At 38.5% G+C, this 21,484-nt stretch overlaps 1 protein-coding gene across 4 annotated transcripts in view; it reads left to right on the forward strand.

The window, feature by feature from the left end:
• grik2 (glutamate receptor, ionotropic, kainate 2) overlaps positions 1 to 21,484 on the forward strand; it is a 246,601-nt gene that overhangs the window by 93,065 nt on the left and 132,052 nt on the right. For all 4 annotated transcript variants that reach the window (XM_051076104.1, XM_051076105.1, XM_018665721.1 and 1 more), the window contains 3 exons: positions 6,168 to 6,349; positions 12,166 to 12,219; positions 15,503 to 15,676. In XM_051076104.1, the coding sequence (XP_050932061.1) occupies positions 6,168 to 6,349; positions 12,166 to 12,219; positions 15,503 to 15,676 (410 nt within the window). The remainder of the gene's footprint in view (positions 1 to 6,167; positions 6,350 to 12,165; positions 12,220 to 15,502; positions 15,677 to 21,484) is intronic.

Here is a 21,484-nt window from a genome sequence, read left to right on the forward strand (position 1 = left end):
TTAGATATAGTTCTTACTGTCATTCATTCTTTTGAAAACATAATTCTTCTGTAACATTAATGATGTTCTCAAAATGTCATTGTGGACTTTGCACATAAATATTACTGATTTCCCACATTTGAGTTCCAGTGAGTAATTTTTTTTTCACCTGTCAATCTTCTGACAAAATGATGAGCATAACATCACAGCAATGAGCCACACACTACACCTGTCTTGCTTAAACTATGTTTGCTAGCAAACACCACAGATGTGGAGTGCTGTATGCATGTTCTGTAACCCCTTTAACAGAAACAGGATGGAAGAAATGTATTAATTCTGTGTTTCTGTGGAAAGATCTTGGTACCAGAGAGAGTACTGTGGCAGAAGAGGCAGTGCAGAGATTTAATCCAAAGACCAAGCTTTGCTGTTGTCATGCTATGACAACATGTTGTGTTATGTAGATGGCTTTGACTTGCCAAGACACGGAAAGGAAATTAGCTTTGGCTTTATGTTCATTAATTGTCCCTTTATAAATAAGTTAACTTTAAACTTCAAACTTCAGGAATTCCCTGCTGCGATTGCAGCTAACAGTGGCTATCACAGAGACTGCTACAGCCACTTTACCAAAATAACTCATTTAAAACTAGCCCAGAGAAGAAGTGAAAAGGCACCTTTATTTCAAAAGGAGGCTGAAAAAGAGGCTAGGTGTCAAATGAGAAAAGAAGAGAAAAAGATTGGAAATTTGTATCAAGGCACAATGACATTATGCACATTACATTTGAGAACCAAAGTTTGTCTTACTCTTATGGCATTAGCTTATTATTACATTCTTCTCAGAAATATGTGAAAAAATTAAGATATGATAACATCTTTTTTGCTGGATGCTAAGCCCATTACAACATGAATGTAATGGGTCTGTTATCTCTCTCTGGCAATTTACATTACAGTAACACCAATGAAATACACTAAATAAACTAACCAGCAACATTAACACAGTGTGTGAGTATGAGCGCATGGCTTGTTAAGCTCTTAATGATTGACGTTGGCCAGCTGCCAAATTACCACGCGCTTAACTTCCAACAATTTAGGTTATTTCTCACCACATGAAGTGAATAATGTAATATTACTACGAGAAGAATAGTCAGTGATATTGAAATATAGATTAAAGTCTTTTGAGCTTCACGTGCACTTAAATGGGAACTATGCAATTTTCCCTCTGTTTTGCTAACCCTCCTCTTGGCCATGTGCAGCTGTTTTCAACAAAGCCGTTGAGAAATTAATCAGTGGATTCAGCAGTGGATTATCATAAACACGTTACGATGTGTGTATTTGTGTAGTATTATCTGTCATAAACAAGAGATTACGAGTTATGGGGCGCGTTTTGGTGCCAGTGAGACGAGCTGGGACACCGGGTCGGATGTGGACTTAAAAGTGCTACCTTTACACTTAATACATGTCGATAAATGTTATATATCAAATAAACAGCATAGCTACCATTTTCTAACAACATTAATACTTACCTATACACATAGAAGCTGCTTCTTTAGCTCATAATATTTCATGGTGTTTTTCGCTGTGTCCACCCAGTGTCCACCAGCTGAAACTTGCGATCAACAGCTGTTCTTCGCATATCTACATCTGATTCGCTGAATAACGTCACATGATTTGTAGCTTTGAGTGTCATTGGTTCAACTGACATAGTAGGCTACGGCATTTGCTTGCAAATTGAATGAATTTTAAATTACGATTATGGAAAAATGTGCAAGCGTTACAAGTGCCAACAAACAAAATCTGATTAAGAAAAAAAAAAAAAGCTTTAAAGCCTGAGAGATCCAGGTCCTCCCTCTCTGGGGATCATTTGCAAAAACTAAAGCTGATACGCGGCCTTGGCCCACTGCCAAATGTCAGTTCTACTTGGTAAAACAAACACTTGCTGGAATCGGTTCAGGAATTGGTTTGAGACAAATGCAGCAATATCTTCCATGATATCTAACTCACCAGTACTGTTTGTTGCCACTGTCTAGGAGTAGTAGGTCAAACAAACAACATCAAGCTCATCCAAAAATGCCTTGAATGAGTAGTGCTGATTTTTGATTTTGCTATAAATCACATTATCAGTTTTACAGTCATTGTGATTACATGAGATTTATAAAGTTGGGGAAATCAGCTAACTAACGTTTAGCAACCTTGCAGACAATAACCAGCGAGTGCTGCATATATTTACACCTAACATATTGGTACTCTTTTCTCATCTTATTGGTGAGTTTAAAAAAATACAACAGCAATTTAATCCAGAGAGAAGGAGAGAGACGCACTTGCAAAACTGAACATTAATCAGGCATAATCACAGTTGTCAGGTTGGCTGCCACAGGCTCCATAGACTAAAAATGTAATCAATTACAATTTCTCTTTCTGCTAATAAGTACCTGATGACTGTCCATTTCTGCTAGTTCTCCTCAGTGGTAAATGGGAGTAACAGCTGCATGTTGTCGTCTTTGATTCCAGGAGTCTGAGTATCACTGGGAAGCCTGCATGTTTAACTACAGTACAGGTAGAAAACAAACTAAACTTTATCATACATAAATTATTGGTACAAAATTACCAAACGGGGCATGCCCCCAACAAGCACGACCATGATCTGTGCAATATTGCCAAGTTCACAAAAACAGAGCTTTGTCAGTCAAAACAGTGCAAAGATGCTTATGTGATTGACTGTACTACTCAAAGCAACAGCCATCAGATGACTGGATCTGTAAATACATTTTGCATTATTATCATCATTATTATTTCACTCTTATTAGCACTCCATCCAGATGTTGTTATTCATGCATTGTCATCACCACGAAAAGGCAACTAAAAAGCAAACTGAAGACAAATATAAAGATAATATTTTCCATTCAGACCTCCTCTTTGGGGTAATCAGCCTTTTAAGAAAAAGTCCATAATATATATCAGGATTTTAAAGATCTCATGAGCCTGGGTGTCTTGTATTTTCCTACATGTAATATGCAATATGTAAATCCTAAAGTCTAATATAAGACTTAGTAAATAAGTGGTTAAGTAAGACAGCAAAGGTTATTTGCGATATTGTAACTGCCTTCACAAAACCTAGAATAGCATTTCTTTATGAATTGATTTTTGACCTGACTTTAAACCTTTCCACTGGGTTTACCTCAAATGATAAATCTGATGTCAATAGTTGTTTTCAAGATTTATGAAAAAATAGGTTTGCACAGAACAAAACACACGTTTGTATGATGAAGTTTCAATTATAATAGGTCATTATGTAACAGTAATCCCTGTAATTAACTTGCTTCATTCTGTCTGTTGTGATGTAATTTAATAATCATGGGCGTGCCAGAAACCAGTCAATGTTCTTGCAGTTCTTTGGTCACCAACAGAAGATGTTTTTTCAAGTTCTAAATTGCTTAATGCCTTTTGGTGTCATACTTGTACAAGTGTCATTGATTTTGTTAATGACCAAATATGTCCAATAAGAAACAGCTGAAAAATAGACTGATTTGACAATACTATTGAATTTTCCACTCACTCAAAATAACAAAAAGGTAACACAATGATATGGGATCAGAGCACAAAAAGCATTTCAGCTCTCCATTAGCATTCCACCACTGCAAAAGTAGGATTTGCATGGTGAATTGTTAAAAGTCAGCGAGCCCTTCTCTACACAGGCTGTTGAGTGGTAGTGGAGCATATGATGGGACTGGGCCTGCTGGTGTGGAGATTCACACCCACATCAAATTGAAACAGATTAATGGAGGGGTTCTGGGACTCATTCTGAACTTCACTGAGATGACTGAACTACAGTGGTAGATTGCATGTTCTGTCTTTAACAAGAATAGGCATATTATTGTGGCTCTATGTGAAATAGATACAGGTATAGAAAAAGTGTATTGAAAATTCTCAAATATAGACCAGGCATTTTTTTTCCAACCTCAACCAGAGAGAGAAACAGGCCTTTAGTTAAAACCAGTTTATTTTAGAGGCAAGCTAATATTCCCATTTTACCCTAAATTCAATTATATTTTCCCTTGTTCATTTGCAATAAATTAAATCCTCAAAATGCTCAGGATAATGTAAAAAATACAATTTTAAGTTACTAAATAAATCATGTTTTCATCTATGTTAAGCTGCTGTTAATGACAATTATACAACAAGTAGTTCCGACCGAGCAATCTGATTGGTCCACAAGACATTTAGAATGTGCTCAAATCAGCATGGCAGCACGCCTTACTCATCACTAAAAATATTATTCCGCCATATACATTTTACTTTGTTGGTAATAGTTGTATAATCGCAAGATTACACTCGAGGCTGTCCTTTAATGTCATCTGAGCAAAGCACCTCGGCTTTCTCCATCAGCTGTGACACGGCGCTATAACTTCAAATTCATGTAAAAGTTTGCGGTTGCAGAAGCTACATCTGTGTGAGTAAATAAATGCAGCGTCTTTGTTATAACGTGGTTGAGCGTTAAGCATTCATTAGTGCAGTAGGCTGTTGGTTTAGCTTGGTAAAGTCCGAGACCTTGATAAAGCATTAAATAATTCACTCATCTGGGACTAGAAAATCATTTCTGTTGCTAGGTCCTTACTAAGGGTCTGATTATTTGCCGTAGTGGTAAACCTGGTTCCATTACACATAGGAGTCCACTGACGTGACTGATTGTGTTCCAGTTAATAGTCAGACCCCATGTATTTCCATGGAAACGGGAAAAACACTCGCCAAAACTTTTTAATTTTGAGAGCAAATTGCTCCTCAACATGAACAGATTTTGATTATACATTTTACTTAATAAAATGTATAATAATAATAGTTGTATAATCACAATATTAAACTCGAGGGTGTGACCGCATCACTGTCGTCCTCGAACATGCTTTCGGTTAATATTGCTTAATTTAACACTACCATTTGTTTAGCTATCTGTTGTCCTGATAAAATTCATGATAATGTATTAAGTGCAGCATTAATTCCTTTAGATCGACAACACAGTCATATCACATGTCTCAATTTAAAAAATGCTGTATTGATTAATCCAGTTGATTCTACTTTTGAGTCATGGTAGTCTACTGTTAATAGAAAAATAGGCCTGCTGCTACTTTACACAGTCGGATGAGACAGTATAATCATATGTGAAATCTGTGGAATCACCCTGCAATTAAAAGATGTCAGCCATTACTGATGGTTGTAGATTCATGTCTTGTTTTTCTATAGATGCAGAAAAGTATGCAAACTAGAAACAGAGAAAACATTCATTCAGCAAGCATACACAATGCATGTGAATATTTTGAAAGATAATCTTAATTTCAGTGTTTAAAAAAAAAAAAAGCTTGGATAAAAGAAAAAAAATGCACAGACCACAAAATCCAACATCTACTTGTGATGGTATCGCTCACATTTACATATGTGGCAGCTGTGACACAGAAATGATTGATCAGCTTCCAAAGAAATACTTATTGAATGTCACAGTAGAGGCTTATCTGTCAAAATTAAGATGTTTGTGTTTCAGTTGAAGTCCCAGTCAATTTCCTCAGCAAGGCTGACTTCACACATATCCTATACACAACAGTGAGCAGCATATAGAGGAAGAGAGGGATCAATAGTGAGCATATAATCGGTGTCACCTCTGATGAATGATGAATGTCAGATAATGTGCAGTATTGATATGTCTTTGTTCTGTTGTACGAACATTTGTATACAATATGTATATTTGGATAAAGGCCTGCTGATACTGAGGCGGTACAGGCTAAAAGACTGCTTAGATGCTTTCTGGGTAATATCAGAAGGACAAAAAGGACAGAGAATGAGATGGGGGAAGAACATGGGGAAAGGAAATAGAAAGACACTGTCAAACAAATATTTTGTTTCGGATAGAGAATAGAAGGAGAGGCCAGGGTGGGTGTAGAAGAGAAACTGATTTCATTAAAAATGAACTGACAACAATAATATATCACTGCAGCTTTCTTATCCTCTAATTATAACCACAACAACCAAATCTATCAAGACTAGTTGTTACCTCAATTGCTGTGGAAAGATTTTTTTTTTTAATGCATTGCCCTCATGGGAGCAGGACTGCACTGATTGCAACTGGGCTAATTTTTCAAATAGCAATGACTCATGAAGAAAAAGAAAACATTTAAATGTTTTTCTTTTCTTTGTGGATTTCCCCTCAGGTCTGATCCGGTTACAAGAACTTATAAAGGCACCATCCCGGTACAACATACGGTTAAAGATCCGGCAGCTGCCTGCAGAAACCAAGGATGCCAAGCCGCTGTTAAAGGAGATGAAGAGGGGGAAGGAGTTCCACATCATCTTTGACTGTGGCCATGAAATGGCTGCTGGGATCCTGAAGCAGGTGTGTGTGTGTATGTGTGTGTGTGTGTGCTTTTACTTTTATCTTTGTGAGGACCAGTTTGAGTTGTAGACCTTATGGAGTGAGGACATTTTGGCATGTAGCATGTCAGTAAATGTCCTCACAAAGACAGACATACAAGTTTGTTTGTGTTATGGGTCATGGAGGACGAGGTGCACACACATATGCTTATGATTATATACTTCAAGTCCCACATGAATTCAATTCAATTCAGTTTTATTTATATAGCGCCATATCACAACAAAAGTCATCTCAAGGCACTTTTCATATAGAGCAGGTCTAGACCATACTCTTTGTGTACATATATGTACGTATATATGCCTGTGTGTGATTAGTACAATTCAGCTATGCAGATTTGGGACCTCTAACAGACAGGCGTGTGTGTACATAGGTCTGTGCACATCTTGACTATTAATGGTCAGGCCAAGAAGAACCAAGAAAACCAGCTGTTTATCTAAATGTGGACCACATTAATACCCTTGTATGAATCAGCAGATACTGTAAGAATCACCCACATTCATTCATAGACCAATGCAGACTGATTTACTGACTTTCTTGACTTACCTGCTTTAACCACTTGCATCACATCAGCAGCAAGTATTTAGATTAATAAACTAAAACAAAAACTGATCTGAAAAGCCAAAAGTCAGTGTTTCCCATTTTTACACATACCAGTACATATCCTGTAGTTTAAATCCAGAACACACATTCAGTAACTGACTCCCATACACATCATTCATTATCTATGCCGCCTATCCGGAGCCTATCATGACACTGGGCAAGAGGCGGGGTACACCCTGTACAGATCAGTCCATCACAGAGCCAACACATATAGAGACAAACAACCATTCACACTCACATTCAAACCTATGGGGAATTTAGTTACCAATTAATTAACCTAAGCTACACATCTCTGGATGATGGGAGGAAGCTGAAGTACCTGGACAGAACCCACGCAGGCACAGTAAACTTCACACAGAAAAGCCTGAACCGGGGCTGTGAGGCGACAATGCTAACTGCACTACTGTGCTGCCCACTTCCATATCAATTCTATCTTATATTTACATTTGATGCTTTATCTCTATATCTATATCTGCCTATATCTATATATCTCTGGAAGCTAATCGTGCAGCTGACAACAAACATGGGTTATATTTCTGAAAAATAGTCTAGAACTGTTGGGTAATCTAAAGTTGAAATAACTAAAACGGACCTTTCTAAATACTGTGTAGTCACACAACCTGTGACCAGTCAAACATTTACCCATTTTTTTATTACTCTATTTTAGAATAAAACTCACTTTAAATGCAATCATTACAACACAACCATCATATTATGTTGCGCATAACTGGCCTTTGCTATTTCATATTTCAATATTCTAAAATATTGTATTGACACAATTTCTTCTGAATGAAGTTTGGCCTGCATACATTACCGTCATCTAATATGGATTGTGAAGTGATACATCTGGCATACAGTATATCAAATGTATGGTATATTCTGTGGAAGATTTTTATACATGCTAATGTTACAAATATAATAAGTGTACCTCTGTGCTCCTCTTGTGCAGCTATCAAACATGCATTTATTTTCTGTGCTTTATGCTTTAGTCACATATTAATTATAATACTGTGCTATAATATAAGGGCCAATGGACTCTATTCTGCAACACACAAAAAAGAGACCATATTTTAGCAAATTTGGTTTTGAAAAAGGAAGGAGTGTGAACCTAGTATGACAGTTAAGAAAGAGAGGACACTGACAGTTAATTTGTAAGTAGTACTCTTATATTACTAGTGAGCCAATTATTTGTTTGAAAATCACTGATAGCTTAAAATGGAAAATAAAATAGAAGAAAATACGTAAGGCAAAGAATATAGAATACATTACACACTTAGCAAAAATTGCTCATATTAACTAATTATAACTTTAGCCTTCCACCAACAGGCTTGTACAGAAAGTATGCAACATTGGAACATGGTTAATATTAATTACACCACTTAAGTATGTTAATTATGAAATGATCACTTTGTCATATTAAATCAAACCTTTACCCAGTAATTCTGAGTAAATTGTCAATTACTTCAGGCAAGTTGAGTGAATTAGCCAAGAAGCTGGCAAAGCGCTGCAGTGCTGCAGGTCATAAGAGGTCCAGGCTTTGGATGTATTTTAGTCTGTTCAGTTCAAATATGGCCATGTAAAAACATGAATCCCTTTATAAATCCACAATATATTATAATCAATCAGACCCACTCTACCTCCTGAGCCACAGCCGCCATATTTGTTGGGGAGTCTGGCAACACGTGTATTTTCCCAAACATCCAGAACCTGTGATGGAAGCCTGGAGTAGCTGTAGTTGCTAAAACAATCTTAAGTAATGACTCTAGTTGCTACAAACATTTTTTATAAATTACAGCTCAATCATCTTATTTCTCAAGGCAACAAACTGGTTTACCTATAATTGTAACTTAGTAATCTAATTTTCTTAAATAAGAAATGGTAATGTTCATATTCTGCTCTTATTAGCTGTGCTCCATCTTCTTCTGGGATCTTGAAGAATTTTCCCTCTTGATAAGAATAATACTTGTGCACAAAGATTGAGTACTTAAAAATATTTGAAGACATTATTTAAAAGAAGACATTTAAGACTTTTTTTCAGAACCGAAGAAGCCTCTTGGATGAGATGTGAAAGGTTTCAAGAAACCTAAAAGAAATCAAGTTGCCTTCGACCGCAGCACTTAAGACTACCATGACATTTGATGACTGAGAACCTATACAGATGTTTAAAAGTCTTACTTCAGAAATAAACACCAGTTACACAAAATTGTGTAGAATGGTGATTTAACATGCAGGAAAAAGAGTAACTTATAGACTGGACTTCAGCTCTCTTCTCTCAGTACTACACAATGTTTTTATCATGCAGCCCAAGAATGTCATTTTCCATAAAAGAGAACCTTTACATTGAGTAACTCAACTAACAAGCATTCATGTTTCTCTCGCTTGTAGGATTTATCAAATATTAAAGACAACATGATTCACATCTAGCACTCTGTCACTCTCCCAGGGTTTTTAATCAGTCCCTGAGTAGTAGATTGCTATGGAAGGTCAAGGACTCCTTTCATTAATAATGTCAGAGAAAAACCCTGCTAATGGGAGGTAATGAAAGACTTAACTGTCCTGCTCTGATATTCTCATTATGTGACACACTAATAAGTTAGAGATCGTAAGTACTCTTCATCAGCTGTCACCCAAGCCTTTACCCCCAAATGCTGTAGAAACAACAAGCAGGACACAAGTCAGGTGAGAGGATTGATAATAATATAATTTCTGTGTTTTCTAGTGCAGAGATTAGCCCAAGATGTATTGCACAAAGACTGTATTGAAAAAAAACTGTATTGTTAAATATTTTTTTGAAAAACTGTGTTTAATTAATACAAATCAATAATTGTGAAAAATGCATTCAATAGTCAGGGGAGAAGATACAAATTGTGATAATGAGGACATAATGATTGGGTGTAAAACTGTTTTAGCAAGACTGCTACACTAGTGTTATATGATGACATGCTAAAATGATGCAGCATTTTGTGTATTGCAGGGTAGAACTTGTCCAAGTAATATAGCACAGTATTATAATTTATATGTGATTAAAGGTGCTACGTATTAACTTTTACAGCGAGTGTTGACTTTACTAAACCAGATAAAGGGCAGGTCTTAACCATTAACATTAGTTAGTTATGTATCAGTAAACTCCAATACAGTAGCACCTTTGTTCCCATGCTGTGGATGTTCCAGTCCTAAACTAGTAATGTTTTAATGTTGGAGCCAGTCCCAGCTGACACTGGGCGAGAGGCAGGGTACTGTCGCTAGTCAATTGCAGGGCTGGCATATAGAGATAAACAACCATCCGCACTCACATTCACACTGGCAGCCTATAGTCACCAATTAACCCTTAAATTTCTTTGGACTGTGGGAGGAAGCCGTAGTACCTGGAGAAAACCCTTGCAGGCACAGGGAGAACATGCAAACTCCACACAGAAAAGCCCCAGGTGAAGGGTTAGGGTTTCTGTGAGGCAGCAGTGCTAACCACCTCATAGGCTCAATAACACAAGTTGAAAAATCTCTCTAGTTCTTAGTTCTGAACCTTGGTATTGTTTAACTTGTTGTCAGAGCTAAGCTAGCTTTCCACCTTCCAGTCTTTGTAATAAACAAGGCTAAAAACTTTTCTGTACTTTCAAACAGACTCGATGACAGCCCTTACAACTTCCTGGGACTGATTCTTAGGTTTACTTTTACGTGGTGTTGAAGAGAGTATTACCAGTTATGTCCAATTTTGCCTTTTTTAGCTTGAGTAGACAGACATATTGTGCCATAGGAAAATTTGCATTGGGTTGTATTTGAATATACCTTTAAGTGCTGCAACAAAATCAGCATGTGTTCTTTCTGTCTTGTTGATATCTTTGATAAATGTTTTAAAACTGAATAACTTGACTGTGTGTATTCCTCTATTAATTTGTTTCTACGGACATCAAACATTGGGAATATAAGCTCTGTTTCTGGCACTCATCTGTCATCACAAGGTCCAGGAAATGGCACCATGTGAGTCACTGCTGAGTGGGCTGGTCCTCAGACAGAAGGCTGTAGACTTTCTGAAGGTTTCCCACCTGATGCCAGCAGCTATTATCCCTTCCTGCCTGTTTAATCATCCTCTGCACACAGTCCTAATCTGTGATTCATATTGGTTTAGTGAGTCTCAGCACTATATAGCCACATACAGCTGGAATGGGGTGGCATACAGCCAGAACACACACACAGTCTGGATGATAATAGAATAATACAGAGCGAGGTGATTCTACTTTAGAATCTCATCTCAGAGGTGCATTTTTAGAGACAGATTGCCTTGGTAATGGTGCGAATGAGTACATATTCCTGTTGGGGAATGTACTAGAGTTGCTTTGAAAGATGAGTGGCAATTGCAGACAGATGACAAAAGTCTGACTCATCCTGAATATGAACAAGGTAGAATTTTCTTGTAAAATTTTATTCATTTAATCAACCCTAGAATAGAAAACTGGGCTGCAACAGTAGAATGCAGTCTCCCCATTGATCAAGATCCCTTCTCTGTGCCTAGATTTCTTAATTTATCATTTTGTAACCCTGTCCCAGGACATGAATGTTGAAATGAGACAGTTCTGTAAAACCGTTCAGTTAAATTTTTTACTACTATTAGTAGCTGCTGTTACAAAAAGCACCAGCACTGGAAGCATCATATTACACACGATTGTTTGTATTCTGATCAACAGCAGTATCAAACCTCACTGGGCTGGGTTTTTTTCAAATTAGCAGCCACTATGAAATAATCTCCCACAACAACTCCACCATGAACCTCTAGTGACAGCAGGGTGACTTCTTTATATATGTTTCTGACAATGACCCAGATGTCTCACATCAAAAAATCATGCATTATCCTCTATGTTTCCCTTCATATGCCAAATATATGATCAGACTGAGCGCTATCTCTTGTTTTATTTAGCTGTTTTTCTTTTTGGTGGGTGTTTGTTTCTTATCTCTGAGCCTGTGGCTGCAGCAGTGTAGCAGAATATATGCCTCTTCACATTACATGGTAATACAGCCACACAGACGGCCACACAGACAAATGCATGTGTATATGTGTGGAAAAAATATGACAAAAAATTGTATCTGCCTCCCTATTCATTTCTAAATCCTTCCCTATTCCTCTCTCTCTCTCTCACTTTCTCTCTCTCTCTCTCCCTGCCTCTTTCTGTCACTTTCTTTCTTAGGCTCTCGCGATGGGGATGATGACAGAGTATTATCACTATATCTTCACCACACTGGTAAGTAGAAGAAGAGGCTCTGCTGCACAGTCGCTTTGTCATCAGGTCTAACTCAGTCCCATATCCCTATATCTCTCAAGATTTGTTGCATGCCCAAAAATGAAATGACGGTGCTCTTCAATCTTCATTTTCTGAGCTTATCATTTTATATTCATTTCTTTGGATCATTCCTTTTTTCCCACTTTAATGTGTGGCAAAGAAAATAATAGCATGATACTTTATGACATCAAGCCAACTCTTCCATTGCTTTATCCTTTTTTGCTTTTTCAGCTTCCCTTTTTCTTTCTTGTCCTCCTACCCCTCCTCTGTATGTTAATGTTCTTCATCTTCCTCCTACTTGTTCTTTTCTCAGTCTTGGTTTTCCTCCTTTTCTTATTTATTTCCTCCTTTTGCTCTTGTTCAGGGCCTCCTCCTTCTTGTTGTCTTTTTCTTTCTTCATATTGTGTCTACTGCATAGATGTTACAAAAGAGCTGTATAGCTCACATTGAGTCAGCCTGTCTGTCAGTTTGCCCCAGTGGCCAAATGTAGCACTGCAACTAGAACAAGAGTCCATTCTTTCCCAAAACGCATTCTCGTAAATAGATTACATTTATGTAGTGCTTTTACAATTCAGCTCTCACTTACCCATTCACAGATAGACTCACGCATCAATGGCAGCTAACAAGCTAATATCCATCCATCCCTCCATTACTATACCCGCTTATCTTCGATGGTCACAAGAGGGCAGGAACCAATCCCAGAGTCAATCACACAGTCACAGGGCTTACACCAAGCAGTCATGCTACCAGTCACACCTACGGAAAATTTAGGGTTGCCAGCTAATCTGCATGTCTTTGGACTGTGGAAAGAAACCCATGCAGACATGAGGAGAACATGCAGATTTGATACAAAAAGGCCCCAGCTGGCCAGCAGGTTGGTGTGGGTGCTAACCATTGTAAAAATGTTGACAGGAAACATCAAACTGCAAACAAGAGCAATTCTTCTTCTTCTTTGTATTATATTTATATAATTTTTGATTGTCAAACTACTTTTGTCATCAACAGACAACTTTTGTCATCTATGGACTGAACAGCACAGCTGCACAACTTATATATAATTCAACTGTTCTTGAAAAATTCTACAGCAGAGAAAATTTTTCTGTTAAACTTTTAATGACCTTTGTTTAGGTTTGATAAACCAGCCTTAACTTCATAAATATTCATGCAAACATAACTTCTAGTTAATCAGTATGTACCATAGTTGATAAACAATAAACCATTAAATTAAATTAGTTTAATCTTCAATCTCACATAAAGAACAATTTCCCGTCTTCAGAGAGATCAGAAAATCTCTCTCCCCTCTCCTCTTTATTTCTTTCTTCCTCCTTCTTTTCTTCTACTTGATTATCCCCAGCCTCCTCCTCCTCTTCTTGTGCTGCCTCTTGTTATTGTTAATATTAATTAGCAACCATAGCAGTAGCAGTTGTAGTAATAATAATAGTGATACTGTTTCTTTGTCACAATAACAGCCAGTTTGAAATCAATAATCAAGGTGTTTTCCACAGACAGATAGTTTACATAACAGTATAACAGCGAAAGCAACCATTTTGGGGTAAGAGGGGAAAAGACAAATGTAAATGGCGGGATTCAGAGCCTATATCTCTTCTGATATTATGTGGCTGTAGAAATGGCCTTGCCCTTGGTTATCTCATGATAAAGTCCCCTTCACTGTCCACACAAAACAGTACACATATACATACTGTATGTACACACAAGACTGAGCACTATTCTCAGCACCTTGAATGTGTGAACTTGCTGTCAGCCCATGTTCCAAATCAAACTCGCTTCATCCTACTCTCACTCTGAAGAGGCTGCTTGTATTGACTGGAATCGAAACATTGTTTCTTTCTGTATTTTCTGTCTCCCCAAAGGAATTTGAATTTTTAAAAATTAAAATGTAATTCTTCAGGTTTTAAAGTGTCCATGCTTTTAATCATGGTAGTTAAAGGGGAACGTTTTCATTTTGTAATGAATAATCTAAATGTACATACTACCTCTCAGCGGCCATTCAGCATGACACAGTTTATATGAGATAATGAAAAATCCCTCTGGTATTTTCAGGAAAATTAAAAGCCTACAAACATAAATAAGGCAAGGGAGGTAGGAATAGCCAGAGGGGTCATTTCCCACTGTTGTGTTTGGCGGACAGACAGTCCAGTGCTGACAGCCTAATTCTCCCAGCAGAGTGAACAACCTAGCCATACTGAGGCCACATATGGCAGTCATTTTCCTGCCAGATTTGTCTTTACTCTTTGATTAGCCTATCTTATATTACAGTTTTTGTCAGTGCCTCAGTGAGTTGTGGCCTGATTCTGGAATTATGTGAAAGATTTCATAAGGATCACCACTGTCATGTTGTGTGTATGTGCTGCAAAATCACAGTGAAGGGTTCTGAGTACTTTCTGAGGACACTGTATATTATACATATCCAACACGGTCAACATAGTCCCACTTGCTTCACATAAAAAGTATCAAGTATCATGGTCTACTGACCTGGAGAAAGTCATCCACACTTTTATGTTACTTTTGCATGAGCCAAAATTCCCTTTCTGGCCTGCAGCTTTTTCAAGAATTTTAGTGGATTCAAAGAAGTACGATCACATTGCCCTTATCTCTCTATTGGCCACCCAGTTTATAAATGTTTTTAAAAATTACCTGAGGCACACATCTGGTATGGTCAGAATTTGGTGCATCAGAGTGCACCATGTCGCAAAGCAAAAGTTGTCAAATTGATTTGATGAACATAACAATCGAGTTCAGTGCCTCCCCAGTCACCAAATCTGAATACAGTAGAACACCTTTGGGGTGTGGTATAATAGGAGATTTGCAGCATAAATGTGCAGCTGACATATAATTATGGGATGCAACCATGACAACCTGGACCAAAATCTCAAAAGAAAATATACCATAGATGTTGATAGGTGAAAATGAACTCATTTGAACTGCTCACTATTTTGGAGGACACAACAGAAGCTTTGAGTTTCAATGTTTTTTACAAAACAAAAAAAATAAAAAAATAAAAATCTTGATCTTTCCTTATATTTATATGGTGACTGGCTGGCACCCTTTTTAAAATTATTAAACAACCAGATATTATCAAGCACATTTGAACCAGGAGAGTTTCATGTAGGTGAATCTACAATTGCCAGTCATCTTGTCTCTGAAGAAATTAATGGAACTTCTTTTTCACAAAAATTTTCGAGTATGTCTGTCTCTCCTATCTAAAAATGTTCCACCTGTCCAGGATCTGTTCGCGCTGGATGTGGAGCCTTACCGATACAGCGGTGTGAACATGACAGGCTTCAGGATCCTCAACACTGAGAACAGCCAAGTGGCCTCCATCATCGAGAAATGGTCCATGGAGCGACTGCAGGCTCCACCCAAACCTGACTCTGGTCTACTGGACGGCTTCATGACCGTGAGTGTTATGGATGAGAGAATGAATGAGTAGTGAATGAATGACTTCCTCTGTCTGCCCATCAGCCAATCAGCAGCTACCTACCTTAATTTTAATTTGTTGTACATTATTGACTTGTAGTTATGGTTCATTTTGTGCTCACACCAACTTATCAAAAAATGAGCCAAGATGTGTAAACTGACAGATAACTTGAGCAGCATCATGAGTGCAACATGCACCGGTCATATTCATTCTAGTTACTAAAACCAAATCCTTATGAGCTTCAGTGTGCCTTATATGTTTATTCATTTCCATGGGTGTTCAGGAGCTCACAAAAAAGTGGTTATGAGAACCATTTTCAGAGACTTGCAGAAGCTGAACAAAAGTAAGGTGTCTTTCATTACAGTAACTAACAATTAAAGTCATCTGGATAAGGCTGCATCACATCCTGGCTCTGCTACAACTGTTATAACATAAACCACATTCATCTTATCACTGGACCTCCACGCAACTGTCACACACTGCTGTTTTCTAATCTTATATGCTGTATTTATGTTCTGACGTGAAATTTCCTGTGAGTGTTTATAAATGGCTATATATATATTGACAATTTCCATAAAACTGAGACCTTATGATGGAGTTCATCACTGACATTTTCTTTTTTACTAAAATTTAAAAAATATTTTGACAAAATTTGGTTAGGAGGAGAATGAATACCACAGTTGTCATTCTACTTTTCAGAGCATACATATACAAAATAAAAAAAGGACAGCCGGATCTTGTGGAATGATTACGGTAAAATACAGTGAGAGTATCTGGATCAGATCAACCATGAATAAGCTGCTAATATGTTCAGCACATTTATTTACTCAAAAATTCTTGTTAAAACAACCCCAAATCCTGATAATATGGCCACAGACTCCTAGTACTTTGATGCTCTGCCTCTGAAACACTATATCAGTGGATATTGAAACCATTCCAGAGATGCGACACAGCAGCTGGCTGCAGCCACATCTAATTGACATGAAGGGTAAACATGCAAGGGAAAGAAAACAGACTTGGAGCATAAAAACTGAGGAGTTGTGTATTGTTAAGTGCACCTGTTTTCTGAGATGGAGGAGTGACAAATGATAAAATGATAGAATGATACCCTTCTCATTACCCTTCAGAGAATTTGGTTTCTGTCAGAACCTCACTGATGTAGGCCTCTAAAACCCACTGAAACAACCTTGGAAAAACTAGAAATTCCAATCTCTTCTCAATTATTTCCCTGCTCATTGGCTGGCTTTTACAGATATAAAGTCACTTAAGTTATAAAGCATTGTTTTCAACACAACAGACTTGTTAGGGTGGATGTGCAGTGGCCTTTCTTACTGTAACTTCCCAGTCATCTGAGGGAGTCTTATGGAAAACCTTGGAGCTTGTTAGCCCCCGGGTGTGATAAGAAGAGTCTCTTTTACTGTGATCTGAAACCTCTCTGATCAGAGAACACTGCCTGTAATAACTGTTCCTCCACACAGCTTTCATACCAGTCATCTGGGAACTCTGCCAAAAAACATCAACCTATCAGAGACAAGGAATAAGAAGGAAAATGGCGTAATGGAGGGGGGAAGAAAAATTAGATGAGGGGGATGAATGAAGAAGAGAAGAAAAGAGAAGAGGGACAGAGAGTGGGTGAAGGGAAGGCAGAAATGAGATCAGAGTCCTTGTGTTCCATTCCCAGAAATGTTGAGGTGTTAAATGTTGGGCAGATGTAGCCGCTTGGTCTGATTCCAGTTGTAAAGCACTGGCAGCAGCAGTGGCAACATGTTGGCTGCTGATTGAAAACAGTGGCTTACCTCAGGGGAATAGCAGATTCCCTTTTTTCTTTTTCTAAAACAGCAAGATCTTGCTGAGTCATGTTTCTGGATTGATATCGGAGAGTGGGTGTTACTCAGTTTAAGCCCCTTTTGTTGGATTTGTGGCTGAATCAATACTGTTTCCCACTTGAGACCTGAAATGGACTGTGTGTAATAACTGGACCTTTTCAAAACACAAAAAGCTCAGAGAGTGCCTTTATAGCAACTAGCTTCCAGCACACACTGCTGCATGGAGTCGTAGAGTTGATGTCTTAAGTCCACACAAAGAAGAAACAAGGCAAAATATAAGTCTTTCTCATCATCTTTGTGTTTATATTTGTCTCTTTTACTCCATGCTGTGCTGCAGAGACTCATCAGGCAAGGTGGTTATTTTTGGATCAGTGACAGGCGAAGATTTATGTGTGAGGAGTGTGCTGTGACCCTGCTCATCAGTGAATTAATGGCATATGAGTTTGAAGGTGGGGACTGATTAATTAGACAAATGGCAATCAGTCAGCAGCTAATGCATATTGACACGGTGAAAGGTTCTATAAACGTTTGATGAACGGCTTCATTTGTGTGCTGTATTTACGGTTTCGTGTGCTTAAGTGGTGAACTGCTGATATGTTGTAACTTGTGGACCTGCAGATCATGACAGATTGCACAGAGTGAGTGGTCCAGGGACTTCACTTTCTCACTGTTTTTCCACTCAGCATTTAACGGTTGAGTTTGCAGGAGGTAACCAAAAAAAAAAAAACCTTTCAGCATCCTGTACTCTCACGCTAGTGTCAGTGTGTCTTTCTGATCATATATATATATATATGTTGGGATGTGTGTGTGTGTGTGTGTATATATATATATATGTATATATATATATATATATATACATATATATATATATATATATATATATATATGTGTGTACACATCCCAACTGAAGAGTTGGTGAATGGTGTCCCAGAGGATGTCCTGGATCAGGGCATCAGTGAGCTCCTGGACAGTCTGTGCTGGTACTTGGCGGGATCGGATACACCACCATAATGTCCCATAGGTGCTTAATTGGATTCAGGTCACAGGAATGTGAGGGCCAGTCAGTGTCATCAGTGCCTACACACTTTGAACACATGAGGCCAAGAATTGTCCAGCACTAGGAGGAACCCAGGGCCCACTGACAGTAACTGAGAGGATTTCATCTCGGTATCTAACAGCAGCTATGACATGGATGTCTGCATGATCCTCCACAGATGTGCATCTCCATCACTGACCCACTGCTGAATCAGTCATGCTGGATGATATTACAGGCAGCACGTCTTTTAGGTCTGTCACATGTGCTCAGTGTGAACCTGCTCTCATCTGGGAAGAGAATGGGGTGCCAATAGCAGACCTGCCAATTCTGGTGTTCTCTGGGGAATGCCAAGTGAGCTGCATAGTGCTGGGCTGTAAGCACAGTTCACAGTAGGGGAGATCTGGGCGTCATGCCACTCTCATGGAGTCTGTTTCTGACAGTTTGGTCAGAAACATGCACACCAATAGCCTGCTGGAGGTCATTTTGTAGTAGTGCTCCCCCTGGGAGAACATAGCATAATGCAGATTCACAGTGCATCATGGAAAATCCCCCGGCAGTCTAGGCCTATAGCAGCATAACTAAGGGATGGTTCAAGCCTGAGCCAACCCTAACTATAAGCTTTATCAAAGAGGAAAGTTTTAAGCCTACTCTTAAAGGTACAGAGGGTGTCTGCCTCCCGGACCCAAACTGGGAGAAGGTTCCACAGTAGAGGAGCCTGATAACTGAAGGCTCTGCCTCCCATTCTACTCCTGGAAACTCTGGGAACCACCAGTAAACCAGCATTCTGGGAATGCAATGTTCTAGTGGGACTGTAGGGAACTGTAGGCTCTTTAAGATAGGATAGGATCCTATTCTGGATTTGACCGGGAGCCAATGTAGAGAGGCTAACACAGGAGAAATATGGTCTCTTTTTCTAGTTCCTGTCAGTAATCGTGCTGCAGCATTTTGGATCAGCTGCAGAATCTTTAGAGACTTGATGGGGAGCCTGATAATAATGAATTACAGTAGTCCAGCTTGGAAGTAACAAATTCATGGACTAGTTTTTCATCATCTCATCCTTTTGAGACAGAAAATGTCTAATTTTGGTGATATTACGCAGGTGAAAGAAGGTAGTCCTAGAAGTTTGTTTTATGTGGGAGGACATATCCTGATCAAAGAAAACTCCAAGATTCTTTACAGTGGAGCTGGAGGCCAGGACAATGCCATCTAGCATAACTACGTCATTAGAAAATGTATTTCTAAGATTTTTGGAGCCAAGTACAATAATTTCAGCTTTGTTGGAGTTCAATAGTAGAAGGTTTCTGGTTATCCAAGTCGTAATGTCCCTAAGGCACGCCTGAAGTTTAGCTAACTGATTTCATTAGGCTTCATTTGACAAATATAGCTTTGTATCATCTGCACAAGTTTATGGAATAATTCCTGGTAATGTTGCCCAAGGGAAGAATATACAAGGTGAATAGAATTGGTCCAAGCAGCAATAAAATCTGACAAGTACAGAGACAAATCCATTGTCTCATCCAATTAGGAGGTCATCTGTAACTTTCACAAGTGCCGTCTCGATACTATGATGAAATCTAAATCCTGACTGACAATCATCAAACGGCTAAGCAGGATTCCTCCAGTTTAATGGTATGCCATATTCTTTCAAGTTTATGTGTTGTTTATTTTGGTACACAGATTCGAGAGTTAAACCATGGAGCTAGCCTCTTTTGCTTTATTGCTTAATTTTTTTTGGGGGGGCAATAGAGCCTAGAGTTGTATGTAGTAAGCCTGCAAGGCTGTCTACAAGATGATCAAGTTGGAAGGAAATAAAGCTAATATAGGAGTCTTCTGTTAAATTGAGATATGTCACTTCCTTGAATTTAGCTACTGCACTATCAGGAAGATTTCTTCTAAGTGTATTTTTGCCTGTTGAAATGTAGTCCAGTGTTAGTTAGTGTTTTCCAGTTATGCTGTGACAAACCAAGAACAAGACTTACGAATGAATTATAACTGAGTTTAAGTTTAGCATTGACTAAAAGACTGGAACTGAAAATGGCTGCAACTCCACCTCCAGTGTCTCGGGGGATGTGAGTATTAATATAACTGAGGGGATAAATTCATTCAGGCTAACATACTCCTCCTGGCATGGTAAGGTTTCAATCAGACAGAATAAATCGAGAGACTAATCTGAAATCAAGCCATTCTCTAACTGGTGTAGTCAGGTGTTGTGATTAACGATTTTACCATATTTACAATTATCCTTAGTCAGCAGCTTTAAATAGGATTCTATGTCACCCGCTCTGGCTTGGGGAATACATTTGACTATGGCCGCTGGTGTTACTATCTTCATGTTTCACAAAATAGAGTCACCAATCACCAGAGTTGGCTTCTCAGTGGGTGTGTCACTATGTGGGGAGTATCTGTTTGTAACGTGAACTAGATGGTGATCAGCAGTGGGCTTCTGCTTACGACTACGCCTGTCCTTATGAACAGTCACTGAGCCAGCCTGATTTCCTGGCTGCGCAGGAGCTAGTAGCATTAGCTGCTGAATTTGCTTCCATGGTGCGGAGCCGGGTCTCTAATTCACTAAGCCTCGCCTTGAGCACAGCAAACAAACTACATTTATTACACTTACCATTATCATTAAACAAGGCAGAGTAACTAAACATGTGACATGCAGAGCAGGAGAGAGCAGGAGGAGGAGGAGAACGAGAGGCCATGGCCAAACTAAAGTTGCTAGTATAGGATAGCGTGAAACAGTGTGGTAGTGGCGAAGAAGTCGCAACAAAAGAAAAGAGCTATGGGTGATTTAACAACTTTTGATTACAACAACAGATGCTACTCTGAAACACTGGCAGTCAGAAATGACACAATACGCTTACTGCAGCACGTCAGCACATCTGTTGTGATTTGCTGAATAAATAAAATTGAACTGAATTGAAT

This window comes from Lates calcarifer, linkage group LG15 (assembly GCF_001640805.2).
Source record: "Lates calcarifer isolate ASB-BC8 linkage group LG15, TLL_Latcal_v3, whole genome shotgun sequence".
In the NCBI taxonomy this organism is placed as follows: Eukaryota; Metazoa; Chordata; class Actinopteri; family Centropomidae; genus Lates; species Lates calcarifer.